The sequence below is a fragment of the Ovis canadensis genome, chromosome 17, assembly GCF_042477335.2.
Source record: "Ovis canadensis isolate MfBH-ARS-UI-01 breed Bighorn chromosome 17, ARS-UI_OviCan_v2, whole genome shotgun sequence".
Classification (NCBI taxonomy): domain Eukaryota; kingdom Metazoa; phylum Chordata; class Mammalia; order Artiodactyla; family Bovidae; genus Ovis; species Ovis canadensis.
Window position 1 is genome coordinate 13,295,762 of NC_091261.1, and position 22,392 is coordinate 13,318,153.

At 38.5% G+C, this 22,392-nt stretch overlaps 1 protein-coding gene and 1 long non-coding RNA gene across 3 annotated transcripts; one reads left to right on the forward strand and one right to left on the reverse strand.

Moving 5' to 3' along the window:
• Nucleotides 1-2,977: 2,977 nt before the first annotated feature.
• LOC138422147 (uncharacterized) lies at nucleotides 2,978-3,974 on the reverse strand. Its single transcript, XR_011249757.1, has 3 exons — nucleotides 3,868-3,974; nucleotides 3,134-3,172; nucleotides 2,978-3,036 (listed from the first exon to the last, which is right to left on the reverse strand). It is a non-coding gene; the product is annotated as an uncharacterized lncRNA (long non-coding RNA).
• On the forward strand, nucleotides 3,613-21,840 carry PLRG1 (pleiotropic regulator 1). Of its 2 annotated transcripts, none has more exons than XM_069556641.1 (15): nucleotides 3,613-4,118; nucleotides 6,161-6,267; nucleotides 7,323-7,465; nucleotides 8,436-8,492; nucleotides 9,377-9,470; nucleotides 9,663-9,744; nucleotides 11,287-11,388; nucleotides 12,337-12,429; nucleotides 16,225-16,374; nucleotides 16,465-16,566; nucleotides 16,904-17,006; nucleotides 17,675-17,783; nucleotides 18,752-18,891; nucleotides 19,341-19,534; nucleotides 20,152-21,840. In XM_069556641.1, the coding sequence occupies exons 1-15, from the start codon at nucleotides 4,110-4,112 to the stop codon at nucleotides 20,209-20,211; spliced, it is 1,545 nt and encodes a 514-aa protein (XP_069412742.1). In that variant the 5' UTR covers nucleotides 3,613-4,109; the 3' UTR covers nucleotides 20,212-21,840. The 2 variants fall into 2 exon arrangements, with proteins under 2 accessions (XP_069412742.1, XP_069412743.1); XM_069556642.1 differs by having other exon boundaries at nucleotides 3,969-4,118; nucleotides 8,439-8,492.
• The last annotated feature ends 552 nt before the right edge of the window (nucleotides 21,841-22,392 follow it).

Sequence of the window (22,392 nt, forward strand, 5' to 3'; positions counted from 1 at the left end):
AGGAGAAGGGGACGACAGAGGTTGAGATGGCTGGAAGGCATCACCGACTCAATGGACATGAGTTGCGTAAACTCCGGGAGTTGGTGTTGGACAGGGAGGCCTGGCGTGCTGCGATTCATGGGGTCACAAAGAGTTGGACATGACTGAGTGACTGAACTGAACAGAACTGAATGTCCTTTTAAATAGTAACACCCCCTCCCCCATTATCTTTCAGTAAGTTAGGCTGAAATGGCTTCTGGGGTCTGCTGAACTATTTCAAAGGGAAAGTTAAGATCAACTGATTGTAATCAACCTGGCTTTATTTTTTTTTTTAAGAAAAGCATAAATTGTGCATTAAAAAGAGAAGCTGTGTTTTCAAACAACTCAATAAATCACTTAAAGTTTTATATATTAAGTATATATAAAAGTATCAGCACTAAAACTCTAGAAAATGAAAAAAAAATTACTTGGAGTATTTTATAACATTAACAATTTTTTTCATTATTTAATAACAATGTCTTGAATTAATTAATAGTATTTTCAAACTTCACTGGTGGTGCAGTCAATAGGAATCTGCCTGTCAATCCAGGGGACACAGTTTTGATCCCTGATCCAGGAAGACTGCACATGCACAGAGCAACTAAGCCTGTGGGCCATACCTTCTGAGCCTGAGCCCTAGAGCCTGAGTGCTGCAGCTACTGAAGCCGGCATGCCTGACAGCCTGTGCTCTGCACCGAGAGAACCCGGTGCACTGAAGAGCCGCCCCACACACCACATCTAGAGCAAGCCCATGCAAAGCAACGAAGACACAGTGCAGCCAAAAATAAACAAAAATTAACAGTATTTCCTGTAAAATGTGCCCAAGATTAGATCAATGATAACAGACATTTATAAATTTGAATCTTCATAAGATATATTTTCATTAATTAAAATCTTTTTATGCCTTTTCATTTTTCTCATGTCTTGAATATTTTTTCATTTCTCATTGCTATAAATGAGATCTTTCCCCCATCATATGTTTTAGCTGCATATATACAAGTTACTGACTTTTAATATAGAATAAAGGGATCTCCTATATTGGTGAATTAAAAACAAAAAAGAGCTCAACTAATAAAGGGATACTTCCCTTAAAATTTGTACTATAGGCTTCATCCAAACAGACTTAATAGTATCCATTAATAAAGTATTCACCATGAGCACTTTTGCAAACAATCCTTCTACATTTATGAAGAGCAGCACTGACCTCTACTGCTCAAGTAAGGCAGCTCTGGGTATCAGCCAGGACAGGGGTGGTTTTTTTGTTTTGATTTTTATTGGAGTACAACGTTGTGTAAGTTTCAGGTGTACATCAAAGTGAATCGGTTATTTATACACATATGTCCATTCTTTTTAGATTATTTTTCCCATATAGGCTGTTACAGAGTATTGAGTAGAGTTCCCTGTGCTCTACAGTAGGTCCTTCTTAGTTATCTATTTTACTTCCTGGTAACCATAAGTCTATTTTCTCCATCTGTAACTCTATTTCTATTTTGTAGGTAAGTTCATTTGTACCGTTTGTTTGATTCCACATATAAGTGACAGCACATATTTGTGTTTCTCTATCTGACATCACTCGGTACAATCTCTTCACCCAGGCAATCACTAGGTCCATCTATGTTGCTCCAAATGGCATTATTTTGTTCTTTCTTATGGCTAATATTCCATTGTATATATGTACCATGTCTTCTTCAAATATGTTGCCATAGATATATTAGAATCTTGTTTTCTTTTCTGTAATTTTATTGCCCTGTAAAATCATTTTTTAATATAATTACTTATATCTATAGGTAAGTTATACTCTGATTTATTTTCCAAATATATATTTTATATTACAGCATTTCCTTGCAAGGGCTGCTATTAGTGACCACTGTTATTGAAAGTCAGTTCTTTAGGCCAAGTGAAGTGTTAGTCGCTCAGTTCAGTTCAGTCGCTCAGTCATGTCCAACTCTCTGCGCCCCCATGTATCACAGCATGCCAGGCCTCCCTGTCCATCACCATCTCCCAGAGTTCACTCAGACTCACGTCCATCGAGTCAGTGATGCCATCCAGCCATCTCATCCTCGGGCGTCCCCTTCTTCTCCTGATCCCAATCCCTCCCAGCACCAGAGTCTTTTCCAATGAGTCAACTCCTGGCATGAGGAGGCCAAAGTACTGGAGTTTCAGCTTTAGCATCATTCCTTCCAAAGAAATCCCAGGGCTGATCTCCTTCAGAATGGACTGGTTGGATCTCCTTGCAGTCCAAGGGACTCTCAAGAGTCTTCTCCAAAACCACAGTTCAAAAGCATCAATTCTTCGGCACTCAGCCTTCTTCATAGTCCAACTCTCACATCCATACATGACCACTGGGAGAACCATAGCCTTGATTAGCCGGACCTTAGTCAGCAAAGTAATGTCTTTGTTTTTGAATATGCTATCTAGGTTGGTCATAGCTTTTCTTCCAAGGAGTAAGCGTCTTTTAATTTCATGGCTGCAGTCACCATCTGCAGTGATTTTGGAGTCCAAAAAAATTAAGCCTGACACTGTTTCCCCATCTATTTCCCATGAAGTGATGGGACCGGATGCCATGATCTTCATTTTCTGAATGTTGAGCTTTAAGCCAACTTTTTCACTCTCCTCTTTCACTTTCATCAAGAGGCTCTTTAGTTCCTCTTCACTACCTATTCTTTGCGACCGCATGGACTATATGTAGCTGGCCAGACTCTTCTGTCCATGCAATTCTCCAGCCAAGAATACTGGAGTGTGTAGCCATTCCCTTCTCCAGGGGATCTTCCTGACTCATGGATTGACCCAAATCTCCTTTATCACAGGCAGATTCTTTTACCGTGTGACCCACCAGGGAAATGCCCTTAAAGCCAAACTTACACTCAAACTCAGAGATGACTGTATTTTCAAATACATGTATGATCTTAACGTTTATAATTAATTAAAAATTAATTTCTAAATGAGATGAACAACTCACATTGCTATACTTTGATAGATTTTTCTCCCTGTTAAAGCGGGGTGCTCTGGTGAAAAGATCTGCAGAAAGTGACTATGGTTAAAGAACAGGAGAGCCAGTAAAACGTTCGCCTATTCAAATTTGCAAATATCCAGTTCCATCAATTTTTCTTCTTACCTAGTAATATAGGTACAACAATCACAAACTGCAGTCTACCTGGGTATAAAACAAAATGCCCATCTTTTGGCACCAGTCTGTATATATTAATACATAAAAATGCCTTGTCTTCAGTTGTGGTTTTTTTCTACCAACTTTGGCCAACTGTACTCTGGCATTGTTGAAGCCACATTTATCACTGGACAACTAGCAAACAAGAGTTATGCCAAGAGTTTTGAGAGATTAAAATTTTTAAAAACCTGTATTAGTGGAAAATAAAGGAAATGGCCAAGAATTCTGAGAGACTTAAAAAAAAAAAAACTATGGAAAATAAATTTGAGATGTTGCCACATGCTATTAAAACCAAAATTTTTTGCAAAATTTCTCAAATTGAAACTGTTCCAACAAGTGCTTAATGGACAGCATAAGTGGAATTGTTTCTGGGCGCCAAGAATACAAAGACGTCTAAAGGCTTTCAGCCGAACTGAGTGAAATAGCGCAATCTGGCCACTTATATCACGGAGGCGCCCCCTCAAAGAAGGCAAGAGCTTGTAAGAGCCTTCCCGCGCTCTCCGGAAGTTCCCTAGAACTGTTGGTTTGTCTGAAGAAATCGTTTTACCATTCCAGAGAACAAAGGGCAAGCAACCACAACCGTAAACCAAAGTATTTAAGGCTGTGAGTAAGAAAACGTTTCTGTGAGCAGAAAACGTTACTATCTCAAGATTTCTGCAAGAGCAAGTGAAACACGCCCTCACGCGACTCCAGCATCTTCCGCTTTGCCGTCCAGAAGCTCCTCCCCAGAGGCGGCCGGGGAAGAGCCCGTTGCTTCACCTCGGAAGGCCTGCGAGCGCCTCGTGCGCCTGCGCGGGGCCGTGCGTCACATCCGGGCCAGGAAGCGCAATTCCGGAAGGGGCTGAGCAGTCGTGGCGGCGGTTTCTGTCCTGTCTGTTGAGTAGTGCTTCTTCCCTGCTGGAGCGCCTGTATAGACGGCGGAGCCATGGTCGAGGTAAAGTGACACTTGGGTGCTCAGGGGCCGTCTGCTTCTGGATTGTTTTTCTTTGGCGGCGGGCGTGGGCGATCGAGGGTTTGGGAGTGTGGGAACTGGAGAGAGTAGTGGCTGCGAAGGGAGGCTGTTTGGCCGAGACCGGGTGGTCTCGTAAGGTTTTCTGGAGGAAGAGAAACCAGAGTTGTGAAGTGAAGCGAAAGTCGCTCAGTTGTGTCCGACTCTTTGCGACCCCATGGACCATACAGTCCATAGAATTCTCCAGGCCAGAATGCTGAAGTGGGTAGCCTTTCCCTTCTCCAAGAGGATCTTCCCAACCCAGGGATCGAACCCAGGTCTCCCGCATTGCGGGTGGATTCTCTACCAGCTGAGCCAAAGGGAAGCCCAGGGAATACTGGCGTGGGTAGGAGTGGGTAGCCTTTCCCTTCTCCAGCAGATCTTCCCGACTCAGGAATCGAGCCGGGGTCTCCTGCATTGCAGGCGGGGTTTTTTTTTTGTTTGTTTGTTTGTTTGTTTGTTTTACCAACTGAGCTGTGAGGGAAGGCCTTCCAGGCGGGAAGCCTGAGGCAGTTACTCCAGTTTTCACGCGGTCCTTGGGTACGGAGTTCGTCACGGAGGCGGGGCATTTATTGAACATCGATGTTTGACCACAGGTACTCGCCGTCTGCTCGGTAGTCAGTGACTCTATGTCCTCACTGGTGGTCTCCTCTCATTTCACTTTGTCTCCTATTTAAGCTCTTTTCCGGGAAAACCTGCCATTCTTGAATTTTTGCATTTCCCCCTAACTATCATTCTGTTAGCAAGCTCTGTTCATCTCATCTCAGAATTCTGGGCTCTTTGTCTAGGCCCACTGTCCTCACCTGAATTCAGACCGCATCATCTTCCACCAGCTGATGCATTTGCTTTTAGGTGGTCGGTCTTTTTGCTTCCGCGTTTGTCATCCCTCTCCCTTCCGCACCAAATTGATCTGTTTAAAACCTAAGTTGATCCAGCTTTTCTTCTTGCATGAGACTTTAGTGGCCCTATGTAAAACTAGAGCAAAAATGCACACTGCTGCAGTGGTATAAAAAACAACTTACTGGGACCTGGTCTGTCCTTACAACCTCATCTTCCATCATGAGCCCTCCTTTTCGCCTAACATATACTATGTTCTACGGCTTCTGTACTGTACATTATGTACTACAGCTCCTGGCAGTATTTCAGTTACAGAACGCTTTTGTATATGGCTTTTTCTCCTTGTCTCGATTTTTTTTTTTTTTTGATTGATTGATTTTTTTCAGTTTCGCTGGGTCTTCGTTCCTGCTCTTGGGCTTTCTGCAGTTGCAAGGAAGGAGGGGCTACTCTTCATTGCGGTGCGGGACATTCTCATCGCGGTAGCTTCTCTTTGCCGAGCACAGACTCGAGGCGCATGGGCTCCTGTAGTTGTGGCGCAGGGACTTTAGTTGTTCTGTGGCCTGTGGATTCTTCCCCGACCAGGAATGGAACCTGTGTCCCCGCACTGGCAGACAGATTCTGATCTGCTGTACCACCGGAGAAGTCCTGCCTGGATTGTTCTTACCTCTATTTTGTGCAAGACTGATTCCTTCTCTGCTTAGCTGCCACCTCAGAGAGATCTTCCATAACCAGCCTAAGGTCTTGCTCTGTTCTGTCTCAGTCCCCTGCTTGTTTCCTTCATAGCAATTATTAAAATTGCTTACCCTATTTTTATCTGTTTCCTCTTGAGCACAGGGAGGTGGCTGCCTTTTCATTATTCCTTTGTTAGTTTCTAGCACAGTACCTGGCACTCATTTAATGGGAACTCATTGTTTATTGAACATATGACTGATTTCAGGCATCATTCAGTTGGTATACTTGGGGCTGTGGCCCAAGAGAAGCTTCCTCCTCTTCTCTGAACTTGTCTCCTATAGCTTGTTATAAATAGCTGTGGTGAGTGGTACAAAGTTTTACATATTTAAAGGTGTAAAGTTTATAATTAATTTGCTTCAGTTTAGATTATGATGTATGTAATTTGTAGCTAGGTATGTAATTACACTCTTTCTTTTTAGGAGGTGCAGAAGCATTCTGTACACACGCTTGTGTTCAGGTCATTGAAGAGAACCCATGACATGTTTGTGGCTGATAATGGAAAACCTGTGCCTTTGGATGAAGAGAGGTAGGGATAGTTCCCTTTCAATTGCTAGAATGTTTCAACTTTTAATAATGGGGGAAGAGAGCAGGGAGAGGGGAACATTTAAAAATTAGTGAGTCATACTAACTCTTAGGAGATCTATTAGTAATGAATGATGTTTTGGCATAATTTAAGCTGATTTAACTTTTCTTTTTGGCTTTTTACAGAAAAATTCCTATTAATTAATTGCATTTTACAAATACCCAGTAATTAGGAGAGTCCCTTTTAGGTGTTATATTTTATAATCAATCACTTTGTATGTGCTTTCAGCTTCCTGCTGCTCTCAGAGCCTTGCTGAGCTGAAATTGTACCTGGCCAGTACCTCTACTCCCATCTTTTCTCGTTAGTATGATGAAGATTCTTGAGTGGTGGCATATTTTTGGTTCTACATCTCCAGCTCCAGTCTGAGATTGCATTATGTGCAGTGTTCCTTCTTTGTCCTTTACCCTTCTTTTAAAATCTACCTAATTCCTCAAACAAGCATTTATAATTAATTAACAAAGTGGGCTGTCCTTAAAAGTAGCATAGTACTTGCATTTCTTTCTAAAATACTGAACTAAGTACTTGGATTAGTTTTAATTAGTCTTTCTAGATATATCCAAGAAAGGTTACTATAGAAACTCTTACTGTATTTTTACATTTAGACGTATGAAGGGAAGTATATTGACTCTGAGGTTTTTTAAAGGATATATTAGTTTCTATATATTTTAAAATCAGTTAGACCTTCAATAAATCAACATGAAGGTTTTTTATAATTGGTTAACAAACCGAAATATACTCAGCTTAATGGATGCTGTGTGGTAGATTGTGAACAGTGTGGAAATGCACTTGGAAATTTTTTTAAATGTTGTTTAACTTTAAAATCTTACCAGAAACTTTTTCTACATTAAGATTAGGCAAGCTTAAGCTGTTTAAAAATTTGTGTCCTAGCTATCTACATATATATATAGATGTACAATATATAATGTAAATATATTTACATTCATAAATATATTTAAAGTATTCAAAGATACATTTTTGTGTTTATAATTTTTAAATAGTCACAAACGGAAAATGGCAATCAAGCTACGTAATGAATATGGTCCTGTGTTGCATATGCCTACTTCCAAAGAAAATCTTAAAGAGAAAGTCCCTCAGAGTGCATCAGATTCATATGGACACAAACAGTACCCTGCCAATCAAGGTGAGTGTGGCTTTGTCAGAAATGTTAGGGTTTAAATGTGAATTTTAAAAATAAAAAAATGAAAATATCTTATTAGTGCTCCTCCTGGAAGGACTTATTAGAATCACAATCCTATTTAACAGCTGTACCAAGATTATAGTAAAAGTCCTGATTTCCTCATTCACCAATGGCACCCCACTCCGGTACTCTTGCCTGGAAAATCCCATGGATGGAGGAGCCTGGTAGGCTGCAGTCCATGGGGTTGCTAAGAGTCGGACACGACTGAGCAACTTCACTTTGAGTTTTCACTTTCATGCATTGGAGAAGGAAATGACAACCCACTCCGGTGTTCTTGCCTGGAGAATCCCAGGGACAGGGGGGCCTGGTGGGCTGCCATCTATGCGGTCGCACAGAGTTGGACATGACTGAAGCGATTTATCAGCAGCATAATGAGTGAGATTATTGGTTGGTGGATTTTTTTCCTTATATGAAATTGAAAAACAGTGTTTTGATGATGACAGAGATTCTTAGAATATGGAGATAGTCATAGTGGAGACTAAAGGGAAAATTCCTAACCTGTGGAGAGGGCATCTATCTGTTTTGGCTATAATTCAGAGAGGTGATATTAAGTACTAAAATCATAGTAAATAAAGATAATCCTAAGTTCCACGAGAAAACCATTTTCTTAGAAGATAAGCCTGAGTGGATTATTACTTGCCAGGATGACCTTTCTATACACCATTGCTGTGTAACAAACTTACAAGCTTTCTTGACCTCACATCAGCAAATGGCCAAGGAAATAGCTGTGTATATGTCTCCAGAAGACAAAACAAAAATGATCAACTTACCTTATTTCTGAGACTTGATTAGTTGGGAAAACTTAAGAAATCCAGCTGATAATTTAATATTATTTAATTCATTAAAAGAAATAGGGCATGTATATAAGGTAATTTTGCCAATGATGAATTTTCTTTCTCACTCATTCTTTTAGTAGGACAAGAAGTTGAATATTTGGTGACAGGTACACATCCATATCCACCAGGACCTGGTAAGTGAACTATTGTATTTGAAAATGTCTTATTGTAACTTACATTTCCACGAATGAGCCAATAATACGATCCCCATTGCCTGTAGAATATAAGATAAGCTCCATAACCAGGTATTCAGGCAGAGCATTTTAGGTAAGAATTAACATAAGTTTCATATGCAGTCATTCTGCAAACTAAATTAAGCACCTGTTTTTCATCAGGCACTGTGCTAAGAATTCAAAAGACTTTTTCCGGACTAAGATGAGCTTATTACCTGGAGGTTTAGTTAGACACATTAATATCACCAAGCTTATAAAAGTGTTGAAAATGTTAGTGTAGAAGCAGGTTTGATAGAAACATATCCTGGCTATGTTGTGTGTGTAGAGGAATGAGCACACAAGTAGAGTGGCCAGAATCACAGAGTGGAGGACACAAAGCTTAGTATATATCTAGATTCTAGTAATTTTAGAGGACAGAATTCACGACATTGAAAGCACAGGTAAATTGGTGCTTTTTGTTGTAGGAATTTACATTTACCCTTGGAAGCACTCTGTTAGTATTTGGGGAACTGCTTAATTTTTATATTTGAAAGTAGTATCCTAAGAGAATAGAGATTTAACTATTATGCATTGAATTTAACTACTATGTTGGGCTATGTTCATATCAAGCTATTTTGATTAAATACGTGAGATAAATTTGAGATGTACATTGGGCAATATTTATTACAGAAGAGTTAAAAACAAAAGACCTGCAAAACATAATAAAAATTTTTGTAATATCACCACCTGGAGATAATTACCATTTCCTTTTTGCCATGTCTTACTCTAGTTTTTTATTGTAGATGCATATAAATGAAAGCAAAGATAGATACAAAAAATAGTTTATTTTTTTCTAATTTTAACAGGGGTTGCTTTGACAGCAGACACTAAGATCCAAAGAATGCCAAGTGAATCAGCTGCACAGTCCTTAGCTGTGGCATTACCTGCTTCTCAAGCCAGGTAGGAAATACTATGCTTTTAATAGTTTACTGCTTACGTTTTTTCTCATATTTAAATTTGTTTCTTTGTAATTATGTATTATGTGACATTTTCCTTTACCAATGCTTACAGAAACTTAAAAAAGAGTCAGTCCTGCAGATGAAGTGACTGGAGGCATTGCTTACTTACAGTGTGATGGTTCTTTTTCCTCAGAGCTGATGCAAATCGTCCTGTGCCTACTGGAGGTGAATACCGACACCCCGGAGCTCCTGACCGTGCGCAGCCTGCGGGGGCGGTGAGTCTGTGTCCACCATGCTGCGGGTTTCTGACTGTGGAGCATACTGCCTGTGTCCCTTTACTCTAAGAGTCTCACCTGAAATGTTAAATGAATGAACATTTTCCTTGGAATTTTTCAAGTAAATGGCAGCCTGAAAGTGAAAGTGTTAGTCTCTCAGTCCTGTCTGACTCTTTGTGACCCCAGGGACTGTAGCCTTCCAGGCACCTCTGCCCATGGAATTTTCCAGCAATAATACCGGAATGGGTTGCCATTCTCTTCTCCAGGGGATCTTCCCAACCCAGGGAGTGAACCCAGGTCTCCTGCAATAGCAAGCAGATTCTTCCTGAGCTGTTGTTAATATTTCATAGCCCTAAAATTTAAGTTGCTAGTGAACTGACAAAAGAAATTCTGTTAATCCTGTGTCTTACTTGTATGTTGGGCATGACCGTTATTCTGATGAGGATACTGTGATGTTGCTGTTTGTTAACCAGTATTAAAAATACAAGCACTGTTGTTCTGAAGCTTGTATTAGTATTGTATTAGTATGTGTTAGATGTGAAGTGTCTTTTATTAAGCTCTCAGTTGGTTTATCCTGTTCGAGTTGAGTGCTATTAGCATCATAGTTTCATAGGCTATACAACTAGTATTTTATAAATGAGCATTTAGAAATATATTATTTGTCTGTTTGTAAGTAAATGGCAGCTGTTGTTATCGATGAAAGTAGTTGTAGAAAGAATAACTGAAAATACAGTGTGCTTTATTATGCTGTCGCTTGACGTAAGTGCAGGCCTTCCTTCCTCAGTGTGTTGTGCGGTCACTTTATGGAGTGAGTGAATTTGTAGTCCTCCCACCACATTTTTCTTTAGCCTCCATTCACAGGATCTGCCCAGACTTTCTGCCTGCTTAGGATATAACGTAAGCCTCTTGAGGGCAGGTGGTTTATGAACTTATGTTTTTTGGATGGAATGCTAGCAGTAGATGTTTATATCAGCTAGTATACCCTTATATAGTCTTGAAATACTTTTGTAGGAGATAAATAGAAGGAACTTTCAATCTCCTTTGTAATGTTAGATCAATAATGTTAAAATGTGACAAAGGCGGTAGCATTAATCCACTTACAGTTACTTAAAGAAAAATCGGAGTTTACATTGAGCACTTACCACTCTGTCATAGTCCTCAGAATCATTCTATGGGGCAGTTGCTGTTATTTGCATTTTACTAATGAGGCACAGAAATTACTTAATTTTTTACCTCAGGTCTTCAGCTGGTAATGGACAGAATTGGGTTTTGAACCCATGCACAGTGATTTGTGCTTTCAATGCTAAGGTTCTGCCTCATGAGATTTTTTTTGTGTTTTAAAGTCAAAATTAACAAACAACATATAGTTCTGATTGTAAATCTTAGACTCATTTTCTGGGTATGCAAATATTTTTCATCTTTCTTTCATTTAAGGAAAAAAACCTTTCATAAATCCCCTCTTTGACTTTCCATTTTAGAATTGATAACATGAAATTGTAGATATGATGTCTTTAATAATAATGTAATCTTTTCCTTATCTAGGTTGTTATGGAGGGTGGCAATGCCAAGAATTCTGCACTGATGGCTAAAAAAGCCCCTACAATGCCAAAACCCCAGTGGCACCCACCGTGGAAACTCTACAGAGTGAGTGAATCTGTCTGTTATTGCACTACAGGAAACATGATCACTGCTTTCCAGTTAAACAAGAGCCAAGGACTAGAATAAAGAGGAGACAGTGAATAAATATATGACAGCTGGTAGTTTGGGGTTGGGAGGAAGGGGGTTAGGTACTATCTTAAAAGGTATCTTGGAAAGTAGACTCCATTAAGTAGAAGTTATATACTTATATTTTGTATAAAATGTAGTATAAAATATTGATAGAAAGCTCCTGAATGGAGAGCACACAAGATAAATTTAGGAATGTGTTTGAGGTGTTCTTTATGAAGGTCAAGGAGAAAATCAATGCATCAGGACATTTCAAATGTACCAAATATTAATTAAAATGTAAATAGTAGGAAACATACAGCTGTACATGTTACCGTAGTATAAATAGACTTTGTTTTGATGTATAGATCTAATAAATCTTAAAGGTTATAAACTTGGTTAGCCACTACCACAATCTGGATAATTAGAAGTTCTATCAATTCACACATACCCCTGGGCTGTTTTTTATAATCACACCCTTCCCTACCCTGCCAACCATTCATCTGCTTTCTATCATTATAGTTGTGCTTTTCAGTTGTATCATAAATTTAGTACATATCTTTCGGGGCTGAGTTTCTTCACTCAGCTTACTGCTTTTAGGTTCATCTAAGTTGTGGCATGTACTAATACATTCCTTTTTATTGTCAAGCAGTAGTCCATTGTATAGATATACCACAGTTTGTATATTCATCCATTCACAAGTTGAAGATAATTTAACACTTATTTTAAAATCTAATTAGCAGTTAATCTTATAAACTTATCATTTGAGGATAGGGGTAGTGCAAGTCAGATTGGATGAAATTTAGCATAAGTATGATGACTTGAAATTGAATCAGCTTTAGCTTATGTGTAGTGAGCTTGCTCATTCTGTCCTTTTTCTTAATACAGGTGATCAGTGGGCATCTTGGCTGGGTTCGATGTATTGCTGTGGAACCTGGAAATCAGTGGTTTGTTACTGGATCTGCTGACAGAACTATAAAGGTAATAAGAAAAGAAGAAAAAAGTAAATATGATTTTTTGTTTGCCAGGTAATTTTAGTGTGTTTTAAGTTCCCTCCTCTGGGTAATGCTGTTGTAGTTCTCTATTTGTAGACCTGAGTGTGCAGTAAAATTTATTGCCTGTTAAAATAATTTGTACCAGTTAAATGTCCCAAATAAGTATCTGTTTGAGAAAGTGGTATTTAAACAACAGCTTTTTTCCAGATAGTGCATGCTGACTATCTCCAAGTAATTCCTTAATATTTTCTCCGCTTCTGATTACAAAATTAAAGCAGGCTTATCTATTAAAAAATGTGGAAAATGTAAAGGAGAATAAAAGAATGTAGACCCATACATAATCCTATTACTGTTAGATATTTGAATAAATTTATTTTTAACTTCTCTGTGTATGTGTATCTGCATTTTCTTCTGAGCATTTTTCCTGTGGTTATAAATGTGTATCTTTTAAAAATCCATGTTCAATATGTAATTCTGTCCCAGGGTTTTTTTTTTCACTTAAGTGAAAGTGAAAGTCACTCAGTTGTGTCTGACTCTTTGAGACCCCATGGACTGACCCCATGGACTATACAGTCCATGGAATTCTCCAGGCCTGAACACTGGAGTGGGTAGCCGTTCCCTTCTTCAGGGGATCTTCCCAGGCCAGGGATCAAACCCATGTTTCTTACGTTTCCAGCATTTGCAGGCGAGTTCTTTACCACTAATGGTACCTGGGATGCCCCATATACATGTGTGTGTATACATATATATATGTGTATGGTTTATTACAGGATATTGAATATAGTTCCCTGAGCCATATATTAGGACCTTGTTGTCTGTCAGTTCTACATATACTAGTTTGTATCTCTGAATCCCAAACTGCCTATCCACTCCTCCTCTGAACATCTTTTTAAGTGCTTCTATAGCATTGTTATCTTTGGATACGCTGTAGTCTGTTTTCCTACTGTTGAACATTAAAGTCTTTTAGCTTCCTCATTTTTCAGTATCATAAGCAATGCTTATGTGTAATTACTGTGGGCCTAAAGCTTTTGCAAATAGCTTTACAAATAGCTGTGAAAAGAAGAGAAGCAAAAAGCAAAGGAGAAAAGGAAAGATATAAGCATCTGAATGCAGAGTTCCAAAGATAGCAAGAAGAGATAAGAAAGCCTTCCTCAGCGATCAGTGTGAAGAAATAGAGGAAAACAACAGAGTGGGAAAGACTAGAGATCTCTTCAAGAAAATTAGAGATACCAAGGGAACATTTCATGCAAAGATGGGCTCGATAAAGGACAGAAATGGTATGGCCTTAACAGAAGCAGAAGATATTAAGAAGAGGTGGCAAGAATACACAGAAGAACTGTGCAAAAAAAGATATTCACTGTGCAAAAAAAGATATTCACTGTGCAAAAAAAAAACCCAGATAATCACGATGGTGTGATCACTCATCTAGAGCCAGACATCCTGGAATGTGAAGTCAAGTGGGCCTTAGAAAGCATCACTACAAACAAAGCTAGTGGAGATGATGGAATTCCAGTTGAGCTGTTTCAAATCGTGAAAGATGATGCTGTGAAAATGCTACACTCAATACGCCAGCAAATTTGGACAACTCAGCAGTGGCCACACGACTGGAAAAGGTCAGTTTCCATTCCAGTTCCAAAGAAAGGCAATGCCATAGAATGCTCAAAGTACTGCACAATCGCACTCATCTCATATGCTAGTAAAGTAGTGCTGAAAATTCTCCAAGCCAGGCTTCAGCAGTATGTGATCCGTGAACTTCCAGATGTTCAAGCTGGTTTTAGAAAAGGCAGAGGAACCAGGGATCAAATTGCCAACATCCACCGGATCATGGAAAAAGCAAGAGAGCTCCAGAAAAACATCTATTTCTGCTTTATTGACTATGCCAAAGCCTTTGACTGTGTGGATCACAATAAACTGTGGAAAATTCTGAAAGAGATGGGAATACCAGATCACCTGACCTGCCTGTTGAGAAACCTATATGCAGGTCAGGAAGCAACAGTTAGAACTAGACATGGAACAACAGACTGGCTCCAAATAGGAAAAGGAGTACATCAAGGCTGTATATTGTCACCCTGCTTATTTAACTTCTATGCAGAGTACATCATGAGAAACGCTGGGTTGGAAGAAGCACAAGCTGGAATCAAGATTGCCAGGAGAAATATCAGTAACCTCAGATATGAAGATGATACCACCCTTATGGCAGAAAGTGAAGAGGAACTAAAGAGCCTCTTGATGACAGTGAAGGAGAAGAGTGAAAAAGTTGGCTTAAAACTCAACATTCAGAAAACGAAGATCATGGCATCTGGTCCCATCACCTCACAGGAAATAGATGGGGAAACAGTGGAAACTGTCAGACTTTATTTTTCTGGGCTCCAAAATCACTGCAGATGGTGATTGCAGCCATGAAATTAAAAGACGCTTACTCCTTGGAAGGAAAGTTATGACCAACCTAGATAGCATATTCAAAAGCAGAGACATTACTTTGCCAACAAAGGTCCATCTAGTCAAGGCTGTGGTTTTTCCAGTGGTCATGTATAGATGCTAGAGTTGGATTGTGAAGAAAGCTGAGCACTGAAGAATTGATGCTTTTGAACTGTGGTGTTGGAGAAGACTCTTGAGAGTCCCCTGGACTGCAAGGAGATCCAACCAGTCCATTCTGCAGGAAATCAGCCCTGGGTGTTCTTTGGAAGGAATGATGCTAAAGCTGAAACTCCAGTACTTTGGCCACCTCATTCGAAGAGTTGACTCATTGGAAAAGACTCTGATACTGGGAGGGATTGGGGGCAGGAGGAGAAGGGGACGAAAGAGGATGAGATGGCTGGATGGCATCAGTGACTCGATGGATGTGAGTCTGAGTGAACTCCTGGAGTTGGTAATGGACAGGGAGGCCTGGCGTGCTGTGATTCATGGGGTCGCAAAGAGTCGGGCACAACTAGTGACTGAACTGAACTGAAAGCTTTTTCTGTATTTTAAATTTTCTGTATTGTTTTTCTGTATTTTCTGTATTGCTTTGTTCTTGTTTGCCAGAAAAAGTATTAAAAGGTCAGACATTCTTGAAGTTGATATCCAAAAGTTAAATTATTTTCCAAAATGGGTGAATTGATGCTTACAGCATATGAGAGGATCCTTTTCAGGACGTTACTTACGTTTCTTCGAAAATACCTACTAATATGATGGGCTCCCCTGGTGGCTCAGCGGTAAGGAATCCGCCTGCAGTGTAGGAGATGTGGGTTTGATCCCAGAGTTGGGAAGATCCCCTGGAGGAGGGCATAGCAACCCAGTCCAGTTTCTCGCCTGGAGAATCCCACGGACAGAGGAGCGTGGCAGGCTACAGACCATAGAGTCGCAAAGAGTTGAACGTGACTGAAGCAACTTAGCACACTAATATAAGTAGAAAGGAATATCTAATCTTTAAAAAGGAAAACTATATATAAAATTTGTAGTGAGGTTGAACTTTTTAATACTTTATTTGCTACTTTGCAGGATTTTTTTTTTAAGTTGATGCCATCCTTGACTAATTTAATACCTCAGTATTCATTCTTTGGCTCAATACCCTTTATATATTAAGGACTTTTTGTCATCTATGCAAATACCTTCCCAGTTTGAGCATGCCTTTTAATTCTCTTTCTCCTGTTTTTATTTTTGGTGATAGAGTTATTTTGCAAACTTTGATATTTTTATATGTTTTTGTCTTTCACTTTTGAAGACAATTTTCACATTAAGATTCTAAACATTTGCTTTGAAATAATCAGCAAGAATAAAATTAAGCATTTTTTGATTGCAGATCTGGGACTTGGCTAGTGGCAAGTTGAAACTCTCGTTAACTGGGCACATAAGCACAGTACGTGGTGTGATAGTGAGCACGAGGAGCCCGTACCTGTTCTCCTGTGGAGAAGACAAGCAAGTCAAATGCTGGGATCTCGAGTATAATAAGGTATGTGTGGAGTTGAGGACAGAAATCATCATGAGCCCCTGTTTATCTTCCCAGTTAGAGATATGTTAACTCTCTTCCCTTCTTTTTTAGGTTATAAGGCACTATCATGGACATCTGAGTGCCGTGTACGGCTTGGATTTGCACCCGACCATCGATGTGCTGGTGACCTGTAGCCGAGACTCAACCGCACGGGTGAGTGCACTGGAGCCCGTCTGTGCATACACGGCCTCCTGCAGGGTGCTGGCTCAATCCTGAGGTCTGTGTTTCTGGATAGAGAATTTCAAGATCCTTACTTTGACCCGTCAGTATCCCTCCTAGTCTTCATCCCCAGCTCTGTGGCCTCGCCATGTCCACTGTTGGGCGCCTGCCCCCGAAATGTGACAGGTTATTTCATTTACACACTTTCTTCATTCTATTCAGACAGGTCCACACAGTTTTCTAGTCAATTCCCATGCTTGAATTGATCTTGTTACTTGCCTGAAGATAGGAATACCTGTTTTCATTGAGGTATTGTGTGCTGTTTTTATAGATTTGGGATGTGAGAACTAAAGCCAGTGTACACACATTATCTGGACATACTAATGCGGTGGCTACAGTGAGGTGTCAGGCTGCGGAACCACAAATTATCACTGGTATGATCCATACTTCTCAAGTTTACGGTATATTCATATCAGGATGCATTATGGTTATATACTTTTTATATTTACTCTGATTCTTGCTTTGTGTTGTATATTTAGTGTTTCTGTGTGCACTTGAAATTTATTGTGGTAACATTTAATTCTGTTTTTATATCATAAGTTTTATATATCATAGAATCTTTGTATCATGTAATGTCTGACTAGAAAGTAGTGCTGTTAGATACAACTAAGTGCTGTTTTATACTTTCAAAATTAGCAGTCTAAGAAATTAATGTTAGAAGACGCACTACCCCTGACTTTTAGGACTGATCTGAGTCTTGCTTTGCTTAAAATATGGTTAATAGCAATGAATCTTCAAGACTAGAAAATAATTCCTTCCCTTGTTTTGTTCAAATAATCATGAGAGTCTTTGCCTTCCTCTCCACTAGGAATGACGTTATGCATTTGTCTTCACAGTTGTTCTGGCTCTTCAGATTAAGCGTTGATTACATTTAATAATTAAAATCAACCAGGTATTTTGAAAGAATAGAAAGCAGTTAGTCAAAGGTTGATAGGACTTTTGTTTTATATATATGTGTCTGTAGAAGAATGCTTCAGGTTTTATTATATTTACCTTTTGCATTCTTTTTTTCTGGTCTGTATTTTGGGGATTCTCCTTACAGGAAGCCATGATACTACAATACGATTATGGGATTTGGTGGCTGGAAAAACAAGAGTCACATTAACAAATCACAAAAAATCAGTCAGAGCTGTGGTTTTACATCCAAGACAGTAAGTCTGTTTTCCTAAGTAGCTTCTCTTCTTCCTTCAATTCTTAGTATAATTTAGAAATAGCAAAATTAGTACTACTTTGGTAGTCATTTAGTCATTTTTCCGACCTGTTCCATTTATGAGCTTGCATTTCCTTTATTTTCCTTGTGAAGTATTTTTCTTGTCCTCCATAAGATGAGGAAAACTTTCTACATAGTGAAAAATTATGTCAAATGAGATAATATAAATAAATCATGGTGACAGGCTGCATGTTGTAATGGAAGCTAATAGTTGCTAGATTTAAAGTTTTGGACAAAAATATTATTGGACACTGGACTGAACATAGAATAGTTAATTTCATCATGAAGAAATTAATATACATAGGAAAAAAATAGTAGGTATCATGAACATCATTCACAGAGAGATGTAGCATAACATCACAACCTGCTGTCTATAAAACCGTGTCCCCTGGTACTCCCAAGGTCTCCTGCCTATCCTCCCTCCTCACCCTCCCTGCGTTTATCTTGTCTCCTCCTTCCGATCCCTGTCTCGCTCACTCCCTTTCTTCCTCTCCCTGACTCCCTTTTCTCTTCCTCTTGCCTCTTTCTCTCCTTCTCTCACGTCTTCTCTCTCCCTTCTTCTGGCTTTCTCGTTTTCTCCAAAACACTTAAATCACCCCTTGCCCTTCATGTGAGTTTAGGGGGTTATATGTTTATTGCTTTAGCTCAGTGTAGAGCACTGGGGAAATGAGAGGAGAATATAACTTCAATCTAGGACTTATCATACATTTAAAGTAATTTAGAAATCTGATATAACTTGGAACAGATCTTTTTATCTTGATATTTTTATCTTGGTATGACGATAATATTTTGCCAAAACTACATAAATCCTGATGATACATGCAACATATAGCCATAATAAGATTTTTTTAAAATCCACCATTGTATTTAACTTTGTTTGCTTTATTATTAATTCTTTTCTTATTTCAGTTACACATTTGCATCTGGTTCTCCAGATAACATAAAACAGTGGAAATTCCCAGATGGAAGTTTCATTCAAAATCTTTCTGGTCACAATGCTATTATTAACACATTGACAGTAAATTCTGATGGAGTGCTTGTATCTGGAGGTAAAGTATTTTTATGATAAATATGTTTTAGTCTCTCTTTTTTTTTAAGTGAGTAAAATTTCTAAGTCATTACACTGACGTATTAGAATAGAACTTGCCTGTTTAACATGTGTATTCATGCAAATTCATAATACATATAGCATATTTCATAGGTCAATTCTCTTTAAGTTCCCGCATTGATAAATCTAAGTTAAGGATTTATGCCAGAAATCACCTAAAGTTTGGTTGTGTGTTTTGAAGTTAAATGTCATTTTGTGGTGCTTTTTGAGATCTATAATAAATTATGAATTAAGCACAAATGAAAGTAGACAAATTGATATTAAGAGGAGCTCAAGTGCCTGTGTGTCTTTATAACTCCATGGTGCTTGGCTGATGATGGGTTCTTAATAAGTGTTTGTCAGGCTGAACTGTTGAGGGGACACTTGGTCTAACCTGTCTTTCCCTTTAAGCTGACAATGGCACTATGCATCTCTGGGACTGGAGAACTGGCTACAATTTCCAGAGGGTTCATGCAGCAGTGCAGCCTGGGTCTTTGGACAGTGAGTCAGGAATATTTGCTTGTGCTTTTGATCAGTCTGAAAGTCGATTACTAACTGCTGAAGCTGATAAAACCATAAAAGTGTACAAAGAGGATGATACAGCGGTAAGTTCTGTATTTCATAGATATTTTAAAGTAGAAAAAATCAGCTTTGCCAATTTTCCAGGCATTTTCTCATTTTAAAACTATTGAAATTATCAGGAGGGGAAATAATCTTCATAATACTAAAATATTTGTCATGTTGAATAGTGTCTGCTCGTAGATTGTTGCATTGGTTTTATTGATGACAGCAAATCCGTAGATAATTTTGATTGTATCTCAACTTTGCTTATTAGAGTTATTAAGAAAATCTTACCCTAAGAATAACAGCAAAAAAATAGATTGCTATGCAAATTAACTCTAGAATCAGAATCTTAGGTATTACTAGAATATCTAAAAACCATTAGATTTAAAATGAAACACCATAAACTGAATTTGTAGCAAATGCATTCATCCTTTATTAAATATTAAATATTATTTATCTTAATATTTATTATATAATAAATAATCAGATAGTGCCAGAAGTTCGTCACCTATCTTAAAATTGTTAAAGAACTGCTAAATGTATAATGCCAAGTAATATAATTTAGAATAAGTGCCTTATTTTTGTTAGAAAGGAACTTATTAAATATGAAGGAGATCAGTAATACTTTGTTTTAACTTACTTACTTTTCTGTTTTTAGACAGAAGAAACTCATCCAGTCAGCTGGAAGCCAGAAATTATTAAGAGAAAGAGATTTTGATGTGTTCGTTGTCATTGCAGTTTTTGTTTTTTTGTTTCGTTTTAGCTTGGCCTTGATGAGAATATCCAGTCATTTGTGCTCTGGCTAGGAATATAAAGCAAAAACTCGTGCTTGAATCATTGCATTTTCATATTTTACAATGAACTGTCCTTCCCCATGGTTTTATTTCTAAAATCAACAGTTTGCGACCCTAGGAAGTAAGGTGTAGATACCAAGCATATGTGAGTTTTTGACTGTAACTATCCTGAACAGAATGATTTGCCACTTCTATTAAAACACACCCCATTTTTTTTAACTTACAAAACTGCTTACTATAGTAGGACATGTTTCGAGGGGAGTAATCTTTCTCTTAAACCCTTAAATACTGCTATCTGTGATTGATATTTTGGGATTAAAGGATTTTGAAGTCTTACGTATGTTTACCTCACCAACAGTTTTTGAGCGCATGTTCTGCAAAGTTCTGCACTAGGTACTGTTCAGAAAGTATACAGATAAGATGTGTCTGTCCTTTAAGACTTCCACTTTTAGCAGCTTACTACAGAAATACTGTCATAGAAGTGCCAGTGAAAAACCAGGATAACACAGAGGAAGAGCCCATTTATTTTCCTTGGGAAGGATTGTGGAAGACTTCATGGAGTCAGTGGTGTTTGAGGTGAGTCTTGAGAGGTCACAGAAAGAAAGGGTATTCTAAGGCAAAGTGTGAGCTGAAAAACCAGACATATGAGAGGTGTATGTTCCAGGAACAGAGAGCTGTCTGCTGCACTTGAATGAGAACAGCTGGTGGCGGCAGGGAAAGCTTGTGTTTTGAGTTTCAGTTTTATTCCACAAGCAGTAGGTTACTAATATAGGTATCAAACCCTGGAGAAGTAACTGGAGATACCGATTGTTTGAAGCTATAGCAAGGGTTGCAGTCTTTTGCAGAGACTCCATGGAAAAGTTTAAGTTTTTGATGCCTGTGCCTCTGTCCTTAGGATCCTCATTCCCTATCAGTCAAGATAATTTGTCACACTTCACTTTCTATAGTTAGAAAACACACTTATAAGAACAATCAGTTTATAGTTTCAAATGAAGAAATTAAACCATAATTTTGAATAAGCATTTCCAAATATACGTGTCCCATCTTGCATGCTGTAGGTGGGAGTGTAGTTGTTAAGCCTTTAGGGAGGGTAGTTTTCCAGAGTATATTGAAAATGCTTGGAATCTTTGGCCAACTCTTCATTAGAAATGAAATTACTAGGAAACTGCCTAATATGAATAATCTGACAAGTATACACAGCAAGTTCATTTCACCTTTGTTCTTTAATTAAAACTAGCCCAGATGTCCTAACAATAAGGGCTTAATATGGTATTTTCAGTTTCTCTCCATTAAGAGTGAGAAATATCTCTGGAATAATAAGATGTCCAAATTTTACTGTTATATGAAAAAGGAAGTTGTACAAGCATTTTTTTTTGATAACTTGTTAATATGCTAAAAAATAATAGGAAAGTAACACCACACTGTTATCAGTGGCTTTGTGAGAGTGGAATTATCGGAGAACTTTCATGATTGGCTTCATATATTTCTATAATGTTTTAATTTTCTATAAGCATGTATTTTGTAAACTTAAATAAAAAAAACAACCCACGGCACTTGCATCCTTGAGAGATTTGAATTATGCCTTCCAACAGAAGAAAGATCATAGAGGTGAATACTGTCCAAAGCCTGGTCCAAAAGACAAGTAGAAATTGTTAGAACAAGGAGGTGAGGATGATATAGCCCTTGTTATCCTGCCTAGCAAAGCTTCCGCCTACTGTTGTTAGACACGAGTATCAAATTCTGAAGAGCATGAGAAAAGTCCATTTCCCTGCTTCATGCTGTTCTGTATTATGGTGCTATTGAATCTTCTTGCAGAAAGTTTCCACCATGGATGGTCATGAACCTCATGAAATCTTACGCAGGATTTCTTGTGTGTGCCTTTGTTCTTTGTATTTACTTGGCAAAACCTCAACCCAAGTTAAACCTGAACCTTACTGTGCCTATGCCTTGAGTACACTCAAGAAGCTGTAAACTGTTAGAGAGATAACTATGCTAGCTGAGCTCTTTTGATTTATGAGCACACACCATATGTAAACCATCAGCAGTGACCACACTCATTTCTACAAATAAAATTACGCCTTCTTTTCCAAAGGATGAACTACCCA